Source organism: Vicia villosa, linkage group LG2, assembly GCF_029867415.1.
Source record: "Vicia villosa cultivar HV-30 ecotype Madison, WI linkage group LG2, Vvil1.0, whole genome shotgun sequence".
Taxonomy (NCBI): Eukaryota; Viridiplantae; Streptophyta; class Magnoliopsida; order Fabales; family Fabaceae; genus Vicia; species Vicia villosa.
Genome location: NC_081181.1, coordinates 171,884,589 through 171,904,922, shown reverse-complemented (window position 1 = coordinate 171,904,922; position 20,334 = coordinate 171,884,589). Strand labels below are relative to the sequence as shown.

Genomic DNA, 20,334 nt, shown 5'->3' with positions numbered 1-20,334 from the left:
CCCTCATAGGACATCTTACTCAATATGTCTCTTCAGTTGAAGTGGATAGAATATTTGTTCAACATGTTCCCATAAGTTAGTTTTACCAAACATAATGTCAACCAAGAAAAAGAGAAGTAACACTTTATGTTGTTACGAATCATTCATGAAAGTCTATCAAGTTTGGTTACAGTGTACCTTATGTGTCCATATCTGATGTTTGGCAAAGATATCATTTTAGTAGGTGAAGCATCTAATGACCAGGTTATCATGATTAAGGGTATTCTAGATCACTTTTTCCTACACTCTAGACAAGAAGTTGACATCCCTAAGTCTACAATTTTCTTTTATAAAAACAACCTCCCAGCCATTGCTGATTCAATCATCATTATCTTGAATATTGAAGCCACATCTAATCTTGGAAAATACTTTGGTGTGCAAATTACTTCTGTTTGTAAAGAGAATACTTATTATGCTTTCATTGTGGGTCATGTTAAGACTAATTCTCTTTCTATGAGTGGTAGCATTGCTCTTGCTCAAAGTTGTATTATGAGTCTTTCAAATTATGTCATGCAATATAAAATCATACATAAATCCATCTGTAATGAGGTGGAACAGTTTTGCAGAAATATTATTTGAGAATCTACTTCAAATACTAGAAAATGTCATTTTATGTATTGGAAATCAATTTGTACTCCAAAAAAGGATGGGGGTTTCTAATTTTGTAGTCTAACGAGTGTTAACAAAAGTTACATGATGAAGCTAAATTGACATTTGATCATTAAAATATGAGAAATGCTAATAAGTGCCCTTGGAACACTCTTTAAGTGATTAAAGTGGTAATTTTTTTATTAAAATGCGTGTATTCAATGCATTAAAAGTGTACTAAAAATTGAAATGTTAACTTTTATAAAAAAAAAAAAATTATTTAATATGTTTAAAGAGTATCCTGAAAACACTGGTTAGCAAGAATTCACTTTCATAGTCATAATTATTCGAGCTAAATATAATGTGATAATTTAACTATTCCTTTTATTCATTGTGGATTTAAAACTTCACACATTTGGAAGAGATATAGTAAGTAATTTGAATTTTGTGGAGAATGGCATGCCTTGGGTAATTCCTAAAGACCATTCTATCAAATTTGACATTACAATTGGATTCCAAGATATGATAAACTCCTCGATATGGGTAATCACATTCCTTCCCATTCTCGTAACTATACAACTAGTGATTATACTTCTTCAAAAAAATTATATTGGAATTCAATTAAGCATGTTTCTTCGTTATATTTACTCCATAATTGCTAATAGTATATCTCCTACTCATGGTAATAAGAACTTTTCCATCTACAAATTTTCAAATGATGAATACTTTTCTATAAAATTACGAAAATTTCTTTCCCTACCTCTCTCTTTTCTTGGTCACCTCTGGTGAAAAACCTAAACTACCTCTGACTTCGGAAATGCATTTCCGAAATGAAAGAAAAAGGTGTTTTCGGAGATGCATCTCCGAAAGCGCCTTTTTTTTTTTTGAAAAATTGTCTTATTTCGGAAATGCACTTCCGAAAACAACATTTCGGAAGTTCATTTCCGAAATATTGCGCGTTTTGCAGATTAAGCAAAACAGCCCCCCTCCCCCATTCAGTTTACCCTAAATCTTCTTCAAACTTCCTCTCTTCAAAAATTTCTGCAAAAGCAAGTGTGCATTCCAAAAGCTTCCCAAACTCAACCTAAGTCATCCTAATCTCTTCAATTGGTAAGATTTTGAATTTTTTCAATTTTTAGATCTATTATTAAAATCTCTATTAGGGTGTTTAGAAATTGCAAAAACCACATTGGGGTAGGTTGGTACTGATATTTAGGGTGTTTAGAAATTGCAAAAGTAGTTTTTAAGTCTGGTTTTTGGGTCTGCCATGGAAGTTGCAGAAAACTTCATCGCAGGGGTGTTTCGGAAGTTCATTTCCGAAAACACCTCCATCCCAGTTTCGGAAATGAACTTCCGAATTGTATCAGAAGTTCAATTTTTTTAGTTTTTTCTTTTGTCTCGCATATTAATTGATTTCAATTGTTTACAGGAACATGTCAAGCAACCAACCAGCACGCATTAGACAGGGTCGGGAGACGACGTGTGCGAGTTCCCGTGGATATGGGAGAGGGTACATCTACTTCAGGATCTAGGAGTCGGCTGGCTCGGGTATCTTCTTCCCGCCAGCGAGAGGAGGAGGAGGAGGAGGTGGCGGCAGTGCCTTACCACGAGCCGGAGGGGGTACCGGATGTTGACCCTCCAGCCGGGGAGGAGGATGAGCAGGAGGACAGCTATCCGGGAGGGCCCTTTGACACTTCCGTGTTGATTAACTACCAGGATCACGTCGCTCGGCGTATCTGGGAGGGAGAGGTATTTTTTATAATTTAACCGTTTATTTGTCACCATTTTTTATAATTTAACCGTTTATTTGTCGCTTATTTAATATATGTCGCTTATTTGTTTTTTATTGTAACAGGAGAGAGCCGTTGAAAATGGTGAACCACGCCCGGAAGATTTTCAGTCTGTTTAAACCAGCAGCTGAGTGGTTTAACGACCATGTGCGAGGTTCAGGGCTTAGCGGGCTCTGCATGACGGGGTACACCACCATCAGCACCGGCATGCAGGGGGCATTTGTGGAGCGCTGGCACAAGGAGACGTCCTCTTTCCACTTGCCGGTTGGGGAGATGACGATCACCTTGCATGACGTGCAGTGTCTTCTCCACCTGCCGATTAGGGGGCGCTGTTGCACCACTCCCGGATCCAGAGGGTCGAGGCCATTGAGTGGATGACGCTCTATTTGGGCATGAAGCACGAGGTTGCTCACTTTGAGTGCGTCACGACATCTGGGCCTCATATCCGGTTCACCACACTGAACGCTTATTTCGAGCACCACTTGGACGCGGCAGCCGAGGCTGAGGAGGCGGGTGACGAGCTATTCACACAGTATCACCGCGGCTGCGCTCTCCGGTGCTGGTACATGCATGTGGTAGGCGCTGCATGCTTTGTGGACAAGAGTGCAAGGTACGTCGACGTGACCTACCTCCGCTACTTCATGGACCTGGATACCGTTCACCAGTGGAACTGGGGGGCAGCTACTCTGGCATACCTCTACCAGAAGCTGAATGAGGCCTCCAACTGGAGGACGAGGCAGTTGGTCGGATCCTGCACACTACTTACGGTACGTTTTATTTTAATACATTATCGTATTTATTTATTTATGTTTCGTATTTATTTTTAATACATTACCGTGTTTCTGTTTCAGAGCTGGATCATCTCCTACTTCTCCCGCATCCACGGCTTTCACATCGATCCTGCGTACGTGGACGCCATGCCCAGGGCCGCCAGATACGTTCTCCAGAGGGGGAACGATGCGATGGGACCATACCGTGGATACCTGGACCGCACGATGCACGACGATGTCACCTGGAGGCCGTTCAGCGACTACGCTCAGATTGTCCCCTTTGACGGCATTGCTCTATATTCAGGCTGGCTGGCATGCGGGACCGGCATCATGGTCCGGTATCTCCCTGAGTGGTGCATGCGTCAGTTCGGATTCGTGCAGCGGATACCCAGGTCACCCTTTGAGGCTGCTCCCGACACAGTGACCCGAGTGCAGCTCACTGCCATATGGGAGGACTGGCAGCATCATGTGGTACCGCAGGAGTACTGTCTCACTCGGGTCACACAGGACTGGCACAGTGAGGAGGGATACGTCACATGGTTCTATCGGGTGTCACATCCTCTGCTGAGACCCGATGTTCCCGGCGCTCCTAGGCCAGCACACGAGGAGATCCTGGAGAACCAGCAGGCCGAGGATGACCACGCCATTGATCTCATGCCGATCTGCCAGCAGATAGAGATGCTTGGGCGGGACACGTTGGATCGAGGTGTCGTTCAGCAGGGCGGTCCAGAGGCAGTCGCCGTGATGGAGATGATTGTCACTGATGCGGGCCGTGCGGCGACATACAGGCGGCAGAGGAGGTCCCAGGGAGAGAGGGTTAGGCACACCCAGTAGTGGTCGGGTTTATTTATTTTTTGTTTTCGGATTGTGTCTTTCGCACAGTATTATTATTATTTTCGGCTTGTATATATTATTTGGATTTGATTTATCATATTAGTATTTTCAGTTTATCTGTTGCTTATTTTATTTGGCGTTTGCGTTTAATTAAAAATGCGAGACTGTTAAGAAAAAACACAAAAAAAAACACAGTTTCTGCATAATTCGGAAGTTCATTTCCGAAACCCCCCAAAATCTGAATAAATGTGTTTTCGGAAGTACATATCCGAACACACCCCCCATGAGGTGTTTTCGGAAGTTCATCTCCGAAAACACCCCCCATGAGGTGTTTTCGGAGATGCACTTCCGAATTGTGAAATTTTTTTAAAAAAATCAATGCTTCGTGTCATACCCCAAAATTTGCCCGATTGATCTATATCTTTTAATTCATCAAGGGCCAAAATTAAGAGTCATGGGGTTCGACATCCCTATTGTCAAACCCATCCTCTTATAAAATATCCTGAATCAAAATGGGGTGCAAATAACAGGTGTTTTGGGACCCAATCGCTTGGGCACAATTAACACAAGGGTTTTATCATTTTTGGGGGTATTTTAGGGTTTTACTAACATTTTGATTATTATTTATTTTAACATGACTAACTATTTGTATTTAACATTGTTAATTGTTGTTAATATTAGAATTTTTTTTAATTAGCTTTTATTATTATTTTTATTAGGTTTTTATTTTTAGGTTTTATTAATTATCATTAGTTTATATTATTATTATTATCATCATTATTAGTAATTAACATTAGTTAGTATTATTAGTAAATATTATTATTACTAATTATTATTATTACTAGGATTATATTTAGGTTTATTAGGTTTAATTTTAGTAGGCCCATTAGGTATAAGAAAAAAGACCTAAAATAGACTAATATAAAAGAAAAGAGAGGGGATGCTGTAAAGGGATTGGCCGCTAAACATTTTTTGGCTGTGGAGAACCAAAACAGACCGAAAAAAAGGAGAAAGAGGAGGCTGCCTCCAAAACCGTGAAAAAAAAGAAAAGACTCAAGAAAGAGGAAAAATCGAATTATGGGAATTTATGCACTGCAAGTATAATTTAACCGTATATTCATACTCATAATCATGCTTGGAATATTTTAGAACCATTTAATTGAAGTTTCTGTGCAGATTCATGATTTCACCATTGTTAGGTTTTGAAGCTCTAATTTAGGGATTGCAAGTTAAAGGGAAAATTGGCCGAAGAGGAGGTCTCCATTGGATTCGTGATGTTACATATATGTGATATGGGTTATTATTTGGTCTCTATTTACAATATTTTGCAGGTTTGAAGGTGGGAGACTTATGGCCACATTTAAAAAACGTTGTTGTAGGCCTATGTTGTTTTTTCCAGAAAATTTGACGAAGAAGATACAGTCCGCATGTAGATTGGATTCGTCTTAAATTTTAGTTCGCGTTTTGTTTATATATAATAATTCTGGATCATGATATTAACGTGAATTGGATGCAGCGCAATTGGTAAGCAGGGTCGGAGACAGTCTCACAAAACCTGGGTTCGAATCCTACCCAGGCTTTTATTTTCTAATCAAATTATGCTTTGAGATCCAGTACGCGCGCGCACGTCAGGGCCTACTATGCACCCTCGTTCTCCATCACCGGATCCTCACATGGATAGATCTGAAGGTATGAGAGAAGAAGCTCACCATAGGCATCAAGGGGCGCACCACATAGGATCACGCCCAGGTTTCTATACAATTTCTTTATTTTTATTTTTATTTGTTTTGTTTAAATTATTTAAATTAAATCAATTTTGTTTAGTTTAATTAATTAATTAGAACTAGGATTAGAATATAAAACTAGGATTAGGGTTAGGAGTATAACATTTTCCCCGATTATTTGATTATGTCGATTATTCGACTTAATTGATTTAATTAATTTTAATTATATTAAATCATAAAAACCCTAGGAGTGTGTAACCAAAATATTAGGGTTCGCCCAATCCCATGTGGCTACGTGGCCAAGGATATTAGGATTTAATTTATTATTCATTCCGACTAAATCTATTGGTCGCGATGGTTAATAATCGATTAATTTAATTAATCAAATCCTATAAATTAAAATACACATTATTTTGCTAAATGGTTTTAACCATCTTATTGGTTATGATGATTAGCATATTTTCCCTTATCAATTCGTTATTATTTGTAATCGAATATATCGATTATGAGGGGTAACGATAAATTAATAAATTAATGATTAAAATACATCAATTTGCTAAAAGTGATAATCGAATTAATCGATTAGAATTGCCAGCAATCCTTTACTAATCTGTTGACTATGGTGATCAAACCCATTGATCATTGCGGTTAATTGTGCCAAATCAGGGTTGTACGCCCAAATCCTAAAACATTCCAAATACACTAAACCACGATACTACAGTGTTTCAACACTGCGATGTTCACAACTACGATAAGGTAACTCAAAATACCTTCGAACATTCGCATTTCAAAACAACTTCAAAACAAATTCAAATACATTCAATTCAACTCTAAGGCGTACAACCCGGTGCCCGAACTACGTAGACTCTGATCCTCCATAAGGAGGTACGTAGGCACTTGGCAACAAGGCGAGTCCCCCTTCCCTAAAATCTCAATTTTCCTCTTATTCATTTCCTTACCTATAAACTTCAATAATTTTAGCCACAAATCTTTACCTTAGATTCAAAGCCAATAGGAAAGGGTTGAGGGTGCCTAACACCTTCCCTCGACCTGAATATAGTATCTTACCCTGATCTCTATACTGCGTAGGGTTTCCTATTCGCCCTTCAGAATAGGTGGCGACTCTAAAAGCTTTAAATTTTAGGGCAGGTTGCTACACTTCGGAAGTTCATTTCCGAAGCAGGGGTATTTTGGGTTTTTCGCTGGGGGTGACCCCCATAGGGAGGTGGCTAAAGAAATTTTCAAAATTAATATATCATGCTTTTGAGTCCTACTTTATTAGTACGAGACTTTTAGTTTGTGGGGTCTTTTTAAGGAATTTACAAGAATTTATGCTAGTGTTTTTTTGGTAACTTTTGTCGATCAATCTCCATTTTGATCAAACTCTAGGCTAGTCCAAGGCTTGAGAATACATTGAGACTATCTTCCTTTTTTATCGAGACCAATTTTATTGTTATGGTTAATTTGATTTTTTTTGCGTAAGTAAGGATATATATAAATAGAGAACTAAGGGTTCTCAAAACTTGTATACACAAGGAGGTCAGAAAAAAATACTGCCCACAAAAAGAAATTACAAACCAATTAGAGATTACGAAAGGAATAACAAAGGATCTTTGTTAAAATCGTAAAAAATACAAATGGGGTGAGTCATTTCTCCAAAAAAAAGATCATTTCCAAATTAAAGACTTGATATCCCAAACCAAATTATTGACATTCCATCCTTCATTTCGGAAGCAAGAACTATTCCTTGCTAACCAAATACTTCATAAAATAGCTAGCCATACCAAACCATACTTTCCTTCTTTAATCTTCATTTTTTTACCAAAAGAGAACCATTCCATGAAACTCGGTAAACAATCTTCCTCCCAACCTACTAACGGTTTCCCAATCCAACTTGCAATCTCCCTCCAAACAACTTTCACCTTCAAACACTTGAAGAAATAGTGGTCACTACTTTCCAGAATAATTCCACAAAAAACACACTTAGAATTCTCTATAGACAATGTGACGTGTCTAATCACAAGTAAATCTTTAGTCGGTAACCTATTCACAAAAAGTTTCCATTCAAACGCCTTGATTTTAAAAGGCACATGGGCTTTCCAAACAGGGGCGGATCCAGACAATATATATTGGTGTGGCTAAAGATAAAAGAAAGGATGAACTAAATCATATTAAAAATGAATAATAATATTGTTTAATGCAATACATTACAAAAAAAATCGTCTATCATTCATTTCTTGAAAATGAGCTAAAATGACATCATTGTTAATTGTTCCAAGAACATCTCTTTCTATAAAAGTTACAAGACGGTCATTTAACTGCTGATCACTCCTTTTAACTCTTCACAAACTTCATAGTTGAAAAAATACGTTCCACGTTTGCGTTTGTAGTTGCTACCGACAAGACTAATGTCAACTTCAAAAGCTTATAAACCATATCAAATATGTTGCACTTATTTGTTTCCACAAAGATCTGAAAGTCCTTTTAACATTATAAATTTTGGAGAAAAAATAAGAGGTTTTTGAATTAGGAAATATGAGAATAAGAGACAAATATAAGAGATGGTGGGGGTTGAGAAGAAGAGAAAAAGAAATTATTGCGTGGGAGAGCGAAAGAAAAATGAGAAGAGATATTAAAAGAGAGAAAAAAGTGAGTTGATGTGTTTGTAGTATTTTTTTAATTTATGGGAAATGCTAACTATCATACCCCAATTTTTGACCCTAAGATCACACATCATTTGCATACCAATCATCAATCAAGAAGTTTCAACTTAGAACTCTACTTGTGATGTTGTGCTCAATCCATCTGCAAGGGAATCATCGAGCACCCATGTTTTAGTCTTGTATATATTGTTCTACTAACCAAAATACCAAAAATATTGCCTTGTGCTTTTGTGTGTTTGTGTTTTGTAGGTATCAAGTCAAAACATCCATCAAAAAGAGCATTTTTCAACATTTTCACTATGCAAATCGATTTGCATAAGGTGTAAATCGATTTACACAACTAATTCTGCACCAGATTTGCTTCTGCCATCAGTGCAAATCGATTTGCATAAGACAACAATCGATTTGCATAACTGTTTTTGCCCCAGATTTTGCCTTTTTTCAGCAATGTAAATAGATTTGCATAAAGTGTAAATCGATTGCACCAGTGCGAATTTGGAAAAATGAAGGCAAATTTCAGCTTTTGAAAGTGTTGACATCATTTGCAAGCATGGGAAGCATGACTTAGTTCTTATATTTGATTCTCTACATCATTTAATCATAAACCCTCATGTGATTGCATCAAGACCATTGGATTTCATTTTTGGCTCCAAATCATTTTCCCAAGCCTAATTCTATTTTCCAATCCTAACTCCAAGCCACAAAATTTCCCAAGCCTAAGTGCTATAAATTGAGGCACTCCCCTCCTCATTTTTCAAGCTTTGATAGCCAAGAAACTTATTGCAAATTCTCTCCTCACCTCTTCCAAACCCCTCACTCAAAGCTCTCATTTCTTCCACAAAATTAGTGAGTTACATCTTGAACCTCACTAATTTAGAGCTAAACCTCAACATAAACACTACTTTCTTCATCAATTGTGAGAGATCAAGGCTTGTGGTTGTGTGTTCTTGAAGAAGATTCAAAGTTTGTGAATGATTTGGTAAAATTCTAGATCCAATCCATAATTCAAGATGTGATCCATTGTTGTTTATGCTTGATGCACCTTTGGTGCTACATTGATGAGTTTTGCTTGCTTACTTGATACATTTTCGTGCATAAATTGATCCAAGATCACAAGGTGTTTGGTTTTATGTTTAAACAAGTTTTCTTCTCTTGATTTGCTGTTTTTTTTGAAAAACTGTGTTGTGCAAATCGATTTACATCTGGTGCAAATCGATTTACATAACTGAAAAACTGCGCAAATTTGAAAACAGAGTTATGTAAATCGATTTACACTCTGTGCAAATCGATTTACATCTGAGCAGAATGTGTTTTTTTGCCTTTTTTGACTTGTTTTTGGTTCTAACTCATCTTCTACTCCATTCTTTTGATATTTTCTTTGAATCACAAGTTAGAGGCCTAATTTCTCTCTAATTTCAATGGACTTAGGGCGTCGATAGGATGAGAATCCAAATCCGCAAAATTATGTGATTGAAATTATGGATGAAAGGAGCTTTTAATGTGGTTCCATCTTTTACTTCTCTTTATTTTGATCGATGAAAGTCTTAATACCTTGAGGATTCTTATGGATTCTTGGTAAAGACGAGATCACTCACCATTTTTCTTTTCGTGCGGTATTGCTTTCGGAAAACGATCTACATATCGTTCTTCTCGCATGCATTAGCACATAAAGTTTTGACCGGCCTCGTTGTAGGGTGATTTCTACATAAATCACTTGGCGATCTGCTTAACATAGCGCAATATTTCGTGTCCCGAATCAAAAGATCAAATATGGAAGAGAATTGTATGCGGTTGATTTAAGACTTATGGAAATTTATCGTGTAGTCGCTATGATTTTATCAAGCTTCTGATAAATTTCTATTGAATTTAAATCCGAGTACATCCTTCACTCACCATCGATCTTCATTACTAACTTTGATAACATACTTGACAAGTTTCAAGATGGTTATCTTTAACATCTAACAATTGACTTTAATTTCCGCACTTTATTATATTACTCTTTATATTTCTCGCTTTATCGCTTTATTTTATCATTTCATCATATTTACATTCCGCTATTTTCTCTTTGTCCATTTGGACGCTATGTTTATGCTTCCGCTATTTTTTTTCTTTTGTCCACTTGGGCCATACTTTACTTTTATGCTAAAACACTAATAATCAACCAAAATCTAAAAAACACATAAGGTTCTATTTCGGACTATTGGTTACTATCCTGAGCATTTTGGAGATTCGGACTTATGGACTTAGGACCTCTGGACCCTCATTCTGTTATTACTCTGTGATTGTTCTGTCTGTCTGGCATTGGATTGTTGTTTGTTTGTGTATGCAGGTATTTCCTTGAAAGCCCTTGATGGTTAATTCCAAGGCATTGAGATAAGGATTTTACCCGAAAACAGCCGTTACTCTGCCCGATTTTTGTCAGAATTTTAATGTGCTTAATGCAAAGTGGTGCTAAGACAATAAGTTCATCTGGATCCCCAAGTGATAATGTTGGTTTAGTATTGATATTCCAAAGGATGGGAAATCTACCTTGACTCATAATGTCAAGTGTTGGCTTCTTATTTCGGTTAGACCGTTTCTTTCCTTAGCTTTTATTTTACGCAATAGGATAGCCTCTTCATCTCCTCCCATTCTTAAATTTTCAAAATCTCTCCCTTTTTCAAAAATATTCTTATGTTTGTAATCTTTTCAAAACCTTTTCTCTTAAAATATCTTTTGCCCTTAGTGGCCTTTTTCTTCAAAGTTTAGACACCGTTAATTGTCGAAACGAGTGGTTATACCTCACGATTTTGAAATTGATTGATATAATGAGATCTTTTCCGCGTGAGAGAGCTAGTGGCCTACTCGTCGATTTTATCCGAGTTGGAGCCCTTCTTTCATTAGTGATGCAAAGAACTCGTTTATTCTCATGCTCAAGATCAATGGCTGAGTATTTCTCTCCAACGACGATAAAGTGTTTATTCGTTTTAAAAATGTTTTCCCTTTTAAGCGGAACTACATTAGCTCTGACTTCTCCATTGCACCGAGGAGGTATGTAGGCCCAAGGCTTAACGCCTTGCCGAGCTTATTTTTAAAAATAAAACAAACCCTTTTTTTAGCACACACACAACACAGATTTTCAAAAAGGTTCCTGTGGAGTACCACAGATATGAGGGGTGCTTTAAACCTTCCCCTCATATAATCAACACCCGTACCTGAGATCTCTTTCTTGTTTTAAAAACAAAACTTTGGGTTTTACGTTCTTTTCCCTTTTCCTTTGAAAAAATAAAGCGCGGTGGCGATTTCAAACGAAATATTGATTCGAATCAATCCTATGACTTCGATATCAGATTTTCCCCGCTACACTAACTAGTGTTCTTGGGATATTATTTAAGTGATTAAAATAGTATGTTTTTAAAAAATATATGTATTCAATGCATTAAAAATTGAAATATTGACTCTTATAAATAATATTTTCTTCATTTAGAATGTTTAAAGAGTGCCCGGACACTCCTTAGCAAGACCCTTAATTTATATATATATAATATTATATATAATATAAGAAAAAAAAATTGAAAAATTTGGTGCCTCAAGGTGAGTCCGCCCCTGTTTCCAAAGCAAAACCAAAGCCACATCACACCTACTTAACGGGCCGAATGGAATACGGGAACTGCTAAAATGATCATAACAAGAAGCTACGGAATACTCACCTTCTGGTGTACTATTCCAGCTCACTACAAACCTCTCCACATTAGTAACCTCGCGGTCTTCCAACAAATCACGGAAAGAGGCATAAATCGACCCTAACACCATGTCCGCCTCCTCCGGCTCCACCAAACCACAATTCCCCCACTTCCAATTGTCGTTTACCCATCCCTATAACCGCCACCCGCCACATACTTCAACGATATGATCATCTCTCAAAAGATCCATAACCTCCATTTTCCTTATTTTTTTTAAAGTGTTATATCTCATGAACCCAACATATTTTAAATATAACATAAAACATATTTAACAAGAAGCTAATTGTTCTTATGCGTGTTATTTTGCAAGTATCACATATCAGTTATAATGACGAGTTTGATTTGAAAGAGTTTCTAACTCCTCAATTTTTTTTTCTTCTTTGGTCGTTGTTTTTAATTTTTTTCAATAAAAAAAACTAAATATTAAAATTATTACTGTATTTATCTTTTGAAAGAAAAAGGTATATTATTTGTTTTAATCACCATTGTTGGTACACTAGCATAGCATTGATATAGATTATTCCAAAGTTCCTTCTTCTCTTTATCTCCATCACTCTTCCTTCTTCCTCACACATCAATCATTCCACTCAAAATATGCCAGGACTAACAGCACCTTCAGATTACTCGCAAGAACCTCCTCGCCACCCTTCTCTTCAAATCAACTCTAAGGCACAACCAAACACTCTCTTCCTTTTCTCCTCCCAATCTTTCCTCCAAAACGCTAACTCTCATCGTCGTTTTTCGTTTCTCAGGAGCCTTTCAATGCAGAGCCAAAACGTTCAGCGCTTATCGCATCGTACGTTACACCTTCGGATTTCTTCTACAAGAGGAATCACGGTCCGATTCCCATCGTTGAAGATATTGACAGGTTCGTTCGTTTTCTTGTATTGAATCGGTTAATCGATTGTTTCGTAGTTGTTGTGACGTGTTTGGTTTTGTTAATAGATACTGCGTGGTGATTTCTGGTCTTGTGGAGCAGTCCAAACAGCTCTTTATGAATGATATCAGGTTAGTTACTTACTTTGTGATTTATTGGCTATGTAACATTGACACTCACACTTGTGATTGCGCTTAATTTGTTTGTTTTTTCATAGTTTATTGCGGATTTTGAATTTGATTAGGATTTTCTTACTCGACTGAGTCTGTTTGGATTGATTTATTTGAACTTATAGACTAACCTAAGCACTTGTGAGAATGTTTGGAAGAGCTTATAGAAAAAGGTTGTGACTATACGTTATAATGAAAACATCTTATACCTTATATGAAAACAGGTTGACTTTATTTTATTATTTGTTATGGAAATAACTTTTGAATAAGCACTTATATGAGAAGCTCTTGTGCTATAAGTGTTTATTGTGAATTGTGGATAGCTGAAAATAGCATATTGTTAAATTTGTGCTATGCGGTAGTGTTATAGCACCATAGCGGCTGTTTGAAACATTTTGTACTAAATAGCATATTGCTGAACAATAGCAGTATGTTCAAATTCCGCTATGCTATAGTGGCTAACTAACAACATTGGTGGAGTCATACATTGAATGATTAGTGAGTTGAGAGTCTCTCTTATGCACTTACACCAGTGCTCATATGTGCTCGTGTCATACGACAAGTCTAATTTTGCTTTGCCAAACATCCCCAAAAAAATTTATTTGTCGATTTTTTTTTTTAGTGACAAGTGACCTTGTTATTTTGATGACAGGAAGCTTCCGAAATATAATGTAACTGCCACACTGCAGGTATGCGTTCTCTTGCTAAACTTTTATTGAAGTGGAGCAGTGATTGTTTTGGTGTTTTTACATTGATTTTCGGATGACTACATCATTTTGCAAATGAATTGTCTCAGTGCGCAGGGAATCGGAGGACTGCTATGAGCAAGACTAGGACAGTGAAAGGGGTTGGATGGGATGTTTCTGCTATTGGAAATGGTAAGTGTTGTGAGTTTGATTGTTTGTAAAAGTACACTGGGAATCGAAGGAGCTTCATGATGTGTTTGGATATCAAGTACTGAATGGAGTGGAATAGAATAAATAAAACTAAAGAAAATTACAAATTTTTTACGAAGGAAAAAAGCACCAATTTTATCTTATTCTCCGAAATAGAGAAGTAAAGGGTGGAAGTTTAACAATGGAACATAGAAGTTTTTCATTTTATTCCATCAATCTAAACTTAGCCTAAGTTATTTTTGTTTCTTTTACCTCGAGTTTGTGTGTTTTTCTTGTGAGGGAGGGGAAAGGGGGGTCCGTAAAGGAAGTCTTAGACCTTTTATGCGCTGGGGTAGTTAAGTCAAAGTGCGAACAAAGAAACCTGACTTGGATTTCTTCTCTGGATTGCGTAGTCCTCAATGAAACTTAGTCGCCCCTTGAATGCTTAGCTATAGACTACTTATAATATAAACACTTAATCACATCAGTGTTTATGTATAAGCTATTTCAACTACAAAAGATAAAATAAAATCAAACAGTTTTAGATAAGCTATAAGTTGTTTTCATATGTTATCCTGGAGAATTTATGGACATGTCATAAGTTGTTTTCATATGTTATCCTGGAGAATTTATGGACATGTCATAAGTTGTTTCTATAAGGTCTCCCTAACACTTCTACAAGAACATATGCTGGAATATAATAAACTCAAATAAGTTGATCCAAATAGGCTCTAAGATGTCTAATGTAGTAAGTCTTTGTACTTTTAATTACTGTTTCAATATGTTTATCTCTCAGCTGTTTGGGGTGGTGCCAAATTGGCTGATGTTCTTGAACTTGTTGGAATTCCAAAGTTGACAAGTGTCACTCAATTTGGTGGAAAGCATGTTGAGTTTGTCAGCATTGATAGGTGTAAGGTAAGGGAGTAATGGCCTGTTTGTTTTATCTGATGATGACCTTGAATTCCTTACTAGTGCTGTATTGAACTCCTTTCATATTTAACAAAATTAGGAAGAAAATGGAGGACCATATAAGGCTTCAATACCACTCAGTCAGGCTGCAAATCCTGAAGCAGATGTTCTACTTGCTTATGAAATGAATGGAGAAGTAAGTGCAATTGATTTCTCTTTTGCTAATCTTGACAGAAATAAAACATTGTTTTTAATTTTTTTAATCCTGTTTTTCATGAATTATTTTCTGTTTGTATCTAGGATTCATGCCACATTGGTTATTCATAGTTTTTTTTAGCATAGGAGCAGCAGATATTATTATTTAATTTGGTAATATGATGTAAAACAAACTAGAAAGTAGCCGATGCTATGCACTTCTTTTTGCTATTAAAAAAATAGTTTTATTCTATTACTTGTATTTTTAGTAATGAATAATAGAAGTAATAAAAAATTAGGATTTAAATTTGAGTTCCATTCATAGATATTAATGAATGAATAGTTATTGTAACTTTGAATTCAATATCTTATATTAGGGGATAATTTGTTTAAATTTGAATTATGTAAGCTTGTATAGATGCTAGTTTGAATTCAAAAATTGAGAACAATAGGAATATAGATGTTATGTGAAGGTTTTTTAAGAGGTCAAACTAGTGTTGACAAATACCGGTCGTGGCGGATTGTGGTGGTCGAATTCCTGATATCGCCATGAGCAATTTGTATAGGAATGGCGGCTCAGAGTGGCAAATTTCTGACTTTCTGTCACGGTCCGCTTCCGCTGAGCTCCTTAAAGTTGAGGTGCTCCCTCACTTACTGTCACGTAGCTCTTACTCTAAATACATCTGCTTCCCATAACACTGGGTCAAAGTCAAACCGCCGCTTGTGGAAGGAGTTATTTTAAGGCTTCATTTGGTAATCTATATCATGCTGCATATTAGTCTAGTGTTTTCAGCTCAGTTTATAATCTTTGCCTTTCTCTAGATTCTTAACCGGGATCATGGATACCCATTACGTGTGATTGTTCCTGGTGTCATTGGAGCCCGGTCTGTTAAATGGCTAGAAGCTATCAATATCATTGCAGAAGAATGCCAGGTATGATATATATGATGTAGCATACTTTTGAAATACCGAAAATCTCCATTTTATAATTCTCTAGAGTTTCACATTATTATGTATTTCAGGGTTTCTTCATGCAAAAAGACTACAAAATGTTTCCACCATCAGTGAATTGGGACAATATTGATTGGTCAACCAGGAGACCCCAAATGGATTTTCCTGTTCAGGTATTTTTATTTTTGTCCTCTTTCAGCTTTTTCTGGCTTAAGTTGAGTAAATAGAAATTAACCAGTTTGTGATATAGAGAAAGTTAAAGTGCCAATTTAATTTGTTACAAGTTTTTAAGCAGAATGAATGATGATTTGAGCAAACTTTTGTAACCTATGGTTAGTTGTTGTTTTGTGGCAGTGTGTTATATGTTCTTTGGAAGATGTAAGCACTGTAAAGCCTGGAAAGGTTAGTTTACTTTTTGAGTCAGCTCTACCATACATGTTCTGTCAGTTTGGTAGTTCAATGAAATTCTAAATATTACATATGCCGTGCAGGTAAAAATAAGCGGTTATGCAGCATCAGGTGGTGGGAGAGGCATTGAGAGAGTAGATGTGTCTGTTGATGGAGGCAAAACATGGATGGAAGCCTCGAGATTTCAAAAAAAGGACATTCACTATATATCAGATGATGCCAATAGTGAAAAATGGGCTTGGGTGCTATTCGAGATTACAGCTGATATTCTTCATAGCACCGAGATTATTGCAAAAGCGGTATGTTGCATATCTTCTCCTAATCGTGACCACTCTAATTTAGTTTGTAACATCTTAATAATTAATTAATAGGTTTGTATAATATGCAGGTAGATTCAGCCGGAAATGTTCAACCTGAAAAGGTCGAAGACATTTGGAACCTTAGAGGGATATTAAACACTTCATGGCACCGCGTGCAAGTTCAAGCGAGTCACTCAAGCTTGTAAAATTTGTACCAACAATCCAACCTGTTGAGTGATTTTTGAAGCATATGGCTGAACAATGAACTCTGAACCTGCATCGGCGCAAACTGTACAAAAATATTAAGAAAATAACATAAATGAGCTTTTGAGCTAGAGGGTAGGGGTTATGAATAATCACTTACTCAAGTTTCATTTGTGATTGTCTATGAGACTAACTTTGTTTTTAGAAATTATTACTTTGAGATCATAAGCATGAAGAGTTTGGCTATTGTAATTTCATCTATAGAAAAACATTCATGTATAACACCTTACCTATAATATTTGAATTTCCTATTTCTACCTAATTATATGTCTATTCTTTACAATTAATTTCTTGTCAGGTATCTTTTCATGTGATTAGAGGTGGAAATAAACTATGCTAGGTTAGACTTTAGAAGATCTGAGTATGGCCTACGATACGATAAACTTACGAGGTTTGAGTTTAGTCTATGACCTACTATAGTCTCTTTTAAAAAGTATGGTCTGACCTTTTTAAAATTATGGTCTTTAGAAGATTTGAGTATGGCCTACGATAAACTTACGAGGTTTGAGTTTAGTCTATGACCTACTATAGTCTCTTTTAAAAAGTATGGTCTGACCTTTTTAAAAGTATGGTCTAACCTAAGAGCCTTTTTGAAAAGCCTAATTCTTATTAAAATTTTCAATTAATCCATTTTTTTTTTTGACAAAAATTAATCCATATAACTTAAGAAGCCTTAAAGTCGGCCTATATATGTATATATAGGCCGACCTATTTAGCAATTTTTCTTACATATATGCATATATAAGCCAACCGATTTAGCTTTTTTCTATATATATATATATGGGGTAATGCTAACTTGTGCCCCAAGGGCACATGTTAATAAAATATAAATGGAATGTTTGTATTGAAAAAGTAAATAAATAAATTAACTATGAACTTTTAATCAAATCAATACACAATTTTCAAACACAAAGTTTCTATATCCAACACAAACATTCCATTTATAGATTTCTAAACATGTGCCCTTGGGGCACAAGTTAGCATTACCCATATATATATATATATATATATATATATATATATATATATATATATATATATATATATATATATATATATATATATATATATATATATATATATATATATATATATGAGGAGGGTTATATTGACTCCAAGAGTAAGTTATAATACCTTACTTCATATCTTGGACCATTAATTCTTTTCAATCTAATGGTTAACAATAATAAGTCATTAAATGTGGAAAGAGAAAATTATTCCTTATTATTTTTAACCATTAGATTGAAAAGAATTAATTGTCAAGATGTGGAGTATGTTATTATAACTTACTCTTGGAGTCAATATAACCCTCCTCATATATATATATATATATATATATATATATATATATATATATATATATATATATATATATATATATATATATATATATATATATATATATATATATATATATATATATATAAGATTTCATAGATTTTTTTTAATAGTCTAAGTCTAATCTATTTAATTAAATTGACATTTTAAAAAATCTAAGTCCGACCTTTTTATTCAATAGGCCCAACTGAACTTAAATAGGCTAGACTATAGGCTTGTATAGGCCGGCTTGACCTATTCTCATCTCTACATGTGACAACTAATTAATTTATTTAAACTAATTTGAACAAATTTACAGTAAAATATGACAATTAAATTTTATAAAGAAATATTAATTCATTTAAACTAAGTTTAAACAAATTTACAATCAAAATAATATGATCTCTTAATTTTAATTTTGGTAAAAGAGTTCCTATTTTCTAAGTAGCTCTCAGTCCATGCCATTCTATCAAATAACAGTTCTATCCTGATTTTACGCCTGGGATCTTGTTTGAAAAAAGATTTTTTCTCATGATTTTTCGTTGAAAAAATATTTAGATTTAAAATTTGGCTATATTATTTAGTTCTAAAAATCTGGCATTTTTTTAGCCTAAAATATTTGCTTTTAGTTACTCCAATAAAGATTTTGCGTCATTATATTTCCTCATCTATTCACATTTGAAACCAACCCCTTTCCTATTTTCTTCTACATTAATCTTTTTTATTTGATTTTCCATATTTCAATATCTTATCAATGGAGTTAGCCGATTGGGGAAATTTAGAAGAACTTCCTCTAAATTTGATTTTTAGTAAGTTGATAGAGCTTATAGATCACATATCTTTTAGTATGGTATGCAAGCATTGGTATTCTATTGCAAAGTTCAATTATCGAAATTTTCAAACCAAAAACAATGTCTTACCCATGTTATTTCAAAGATTTTTATATGGAATTTCACCCGAAACAATTTACCCTTTTAAAGTGTCAAATCCTTTTAACAAAAGACTTTGTGGTTCGAGTGAGGGTTGGATTGAAAGTTAGAATTTTGATAATGGATTTGTAACTCTATTGAATCCCTTCAAAATTGGAGTTTCCATCTCTCTACCATCCATCTATAAGATACCGAATATAACTAGAGGGGCTAGGTACAATGAATGTAATGTTCATAAAGTTATTTTATCATTCAACCCTATAGTTAGGCCACCCAATTATGTTGTTGTAGTAATTTATGGCAGAACTAACATTCTTTCTGTTCAGATGAAAAAACGCATGATGTCATGCTGGTACTCAATTGAAATCGCAAGGACCAAACTCGATGGAATCGTATACGAACGATGCCATGTTGTACTCTCTTCAAAAAACACCAAAGTTGGGTGATACGAATCACGCTTCTTCTTTTCAAGAAGAAATTTCCATGATACTCTAAAAAAATCGTTTCAATTAAATTTGTCATTAATAAATCATTATTACTATACTGAGAAAGTTATATAATGTAATAGTTATTACTCTATTAATAATTATTATATTTCAATTCCTTTAAAACATGAGTAAATTATTATTATTACTATTATTCTATTAGAGTTGTTGTTTTCATGTTTTTTTCTTTTATTTTTTTCTTTTTGTTTGAGGATTGTTTTTATTTTGAACTAATTTTTTTTTAGTTTTGATTATGAATTTATGAATATGATGATGAATGGTATATCGAAAGTTTTGCGTAAAGATAAATAGATTCCTTAAAAATATGGATAATCAAATTTGACTATAAAATATGAATTATCTATTATCAATCTATTAAAAATGTATCTTTTATAAAGACCTAGTCTATGATGTGGGACTTGAAAATATGTATCTTTTATAAAGACCTAGTCTATGATGTGGGACTTGAAAATAACATTATGTCACTCAAAGGATTCATTCCATCATACAAATGTCATCCCCTAT

At 35.0% G+C, this 20,334-nt stretch overlaps 1 protein-coding gene across 1 annotated transcript; it reads left to right on the top strand.

Annotated features, from left to right (window-relative positions):
* The first annotated feature begins 4,989 nt into the window (after positions 1-4,989).
* On the top strand, positions 4,990-17,340 carry LOC131652977 (sulfite oxidase-like). The gene is made up of 13 exons (XM_058922981.1): positions 4,990-5,770; positions 12,732-12,799; positions 12,883-12,998; positions 13,076-13,138; positions 13,830-13,866; positions 13,974-14,055; positions 14,849-14,967; positions 15,062-15,157; positions 15,979-16,089; positions 16,179-16,280; positions 16,462-16,509; positions 16,599-16,814; positions 16,904-17,340. The coding sequence occupies exons 1-13, from the start codon at positions 5,662-5,664 to the stop codon at positions 17,018-17,020; spliced, it is 1,284 nt and encodes a 427-aa protein (XP_058778964.1). The 5' UTR covers positions 4,990-5,661; the 3' UTR covers positions 17,021-17,340.
* The last annotated feature ends 2,994 nt before the right edge of the window (positions 17,341-20,334 follow it).

Excerpts from the sequence above, each read along its gene's own strand:
- LOC131652977 (XM_058922981.1), top strand. The coding sequence starts at position 5,662 with ATGCACCCTCGTTCTCCATCACCGGATCCTCACATGGATAGATCTGAA. Across the intron at positions 14,056-14,848 it reads TGTTTCTGCTATTGGAAATG|CTGTTTGGGGTGGTGCCAAA; the intron begins GTAAGTGTTGTG and ends TTTATCTCTCAG. Across the intron at positions 14,968-15,061 it reads TCAGCATTGATAGGTGTAAG|GAAGAAAATGGAGGACCATA; the intron begins GTAAGGGAGTAA and ends TAACAAAATTAG.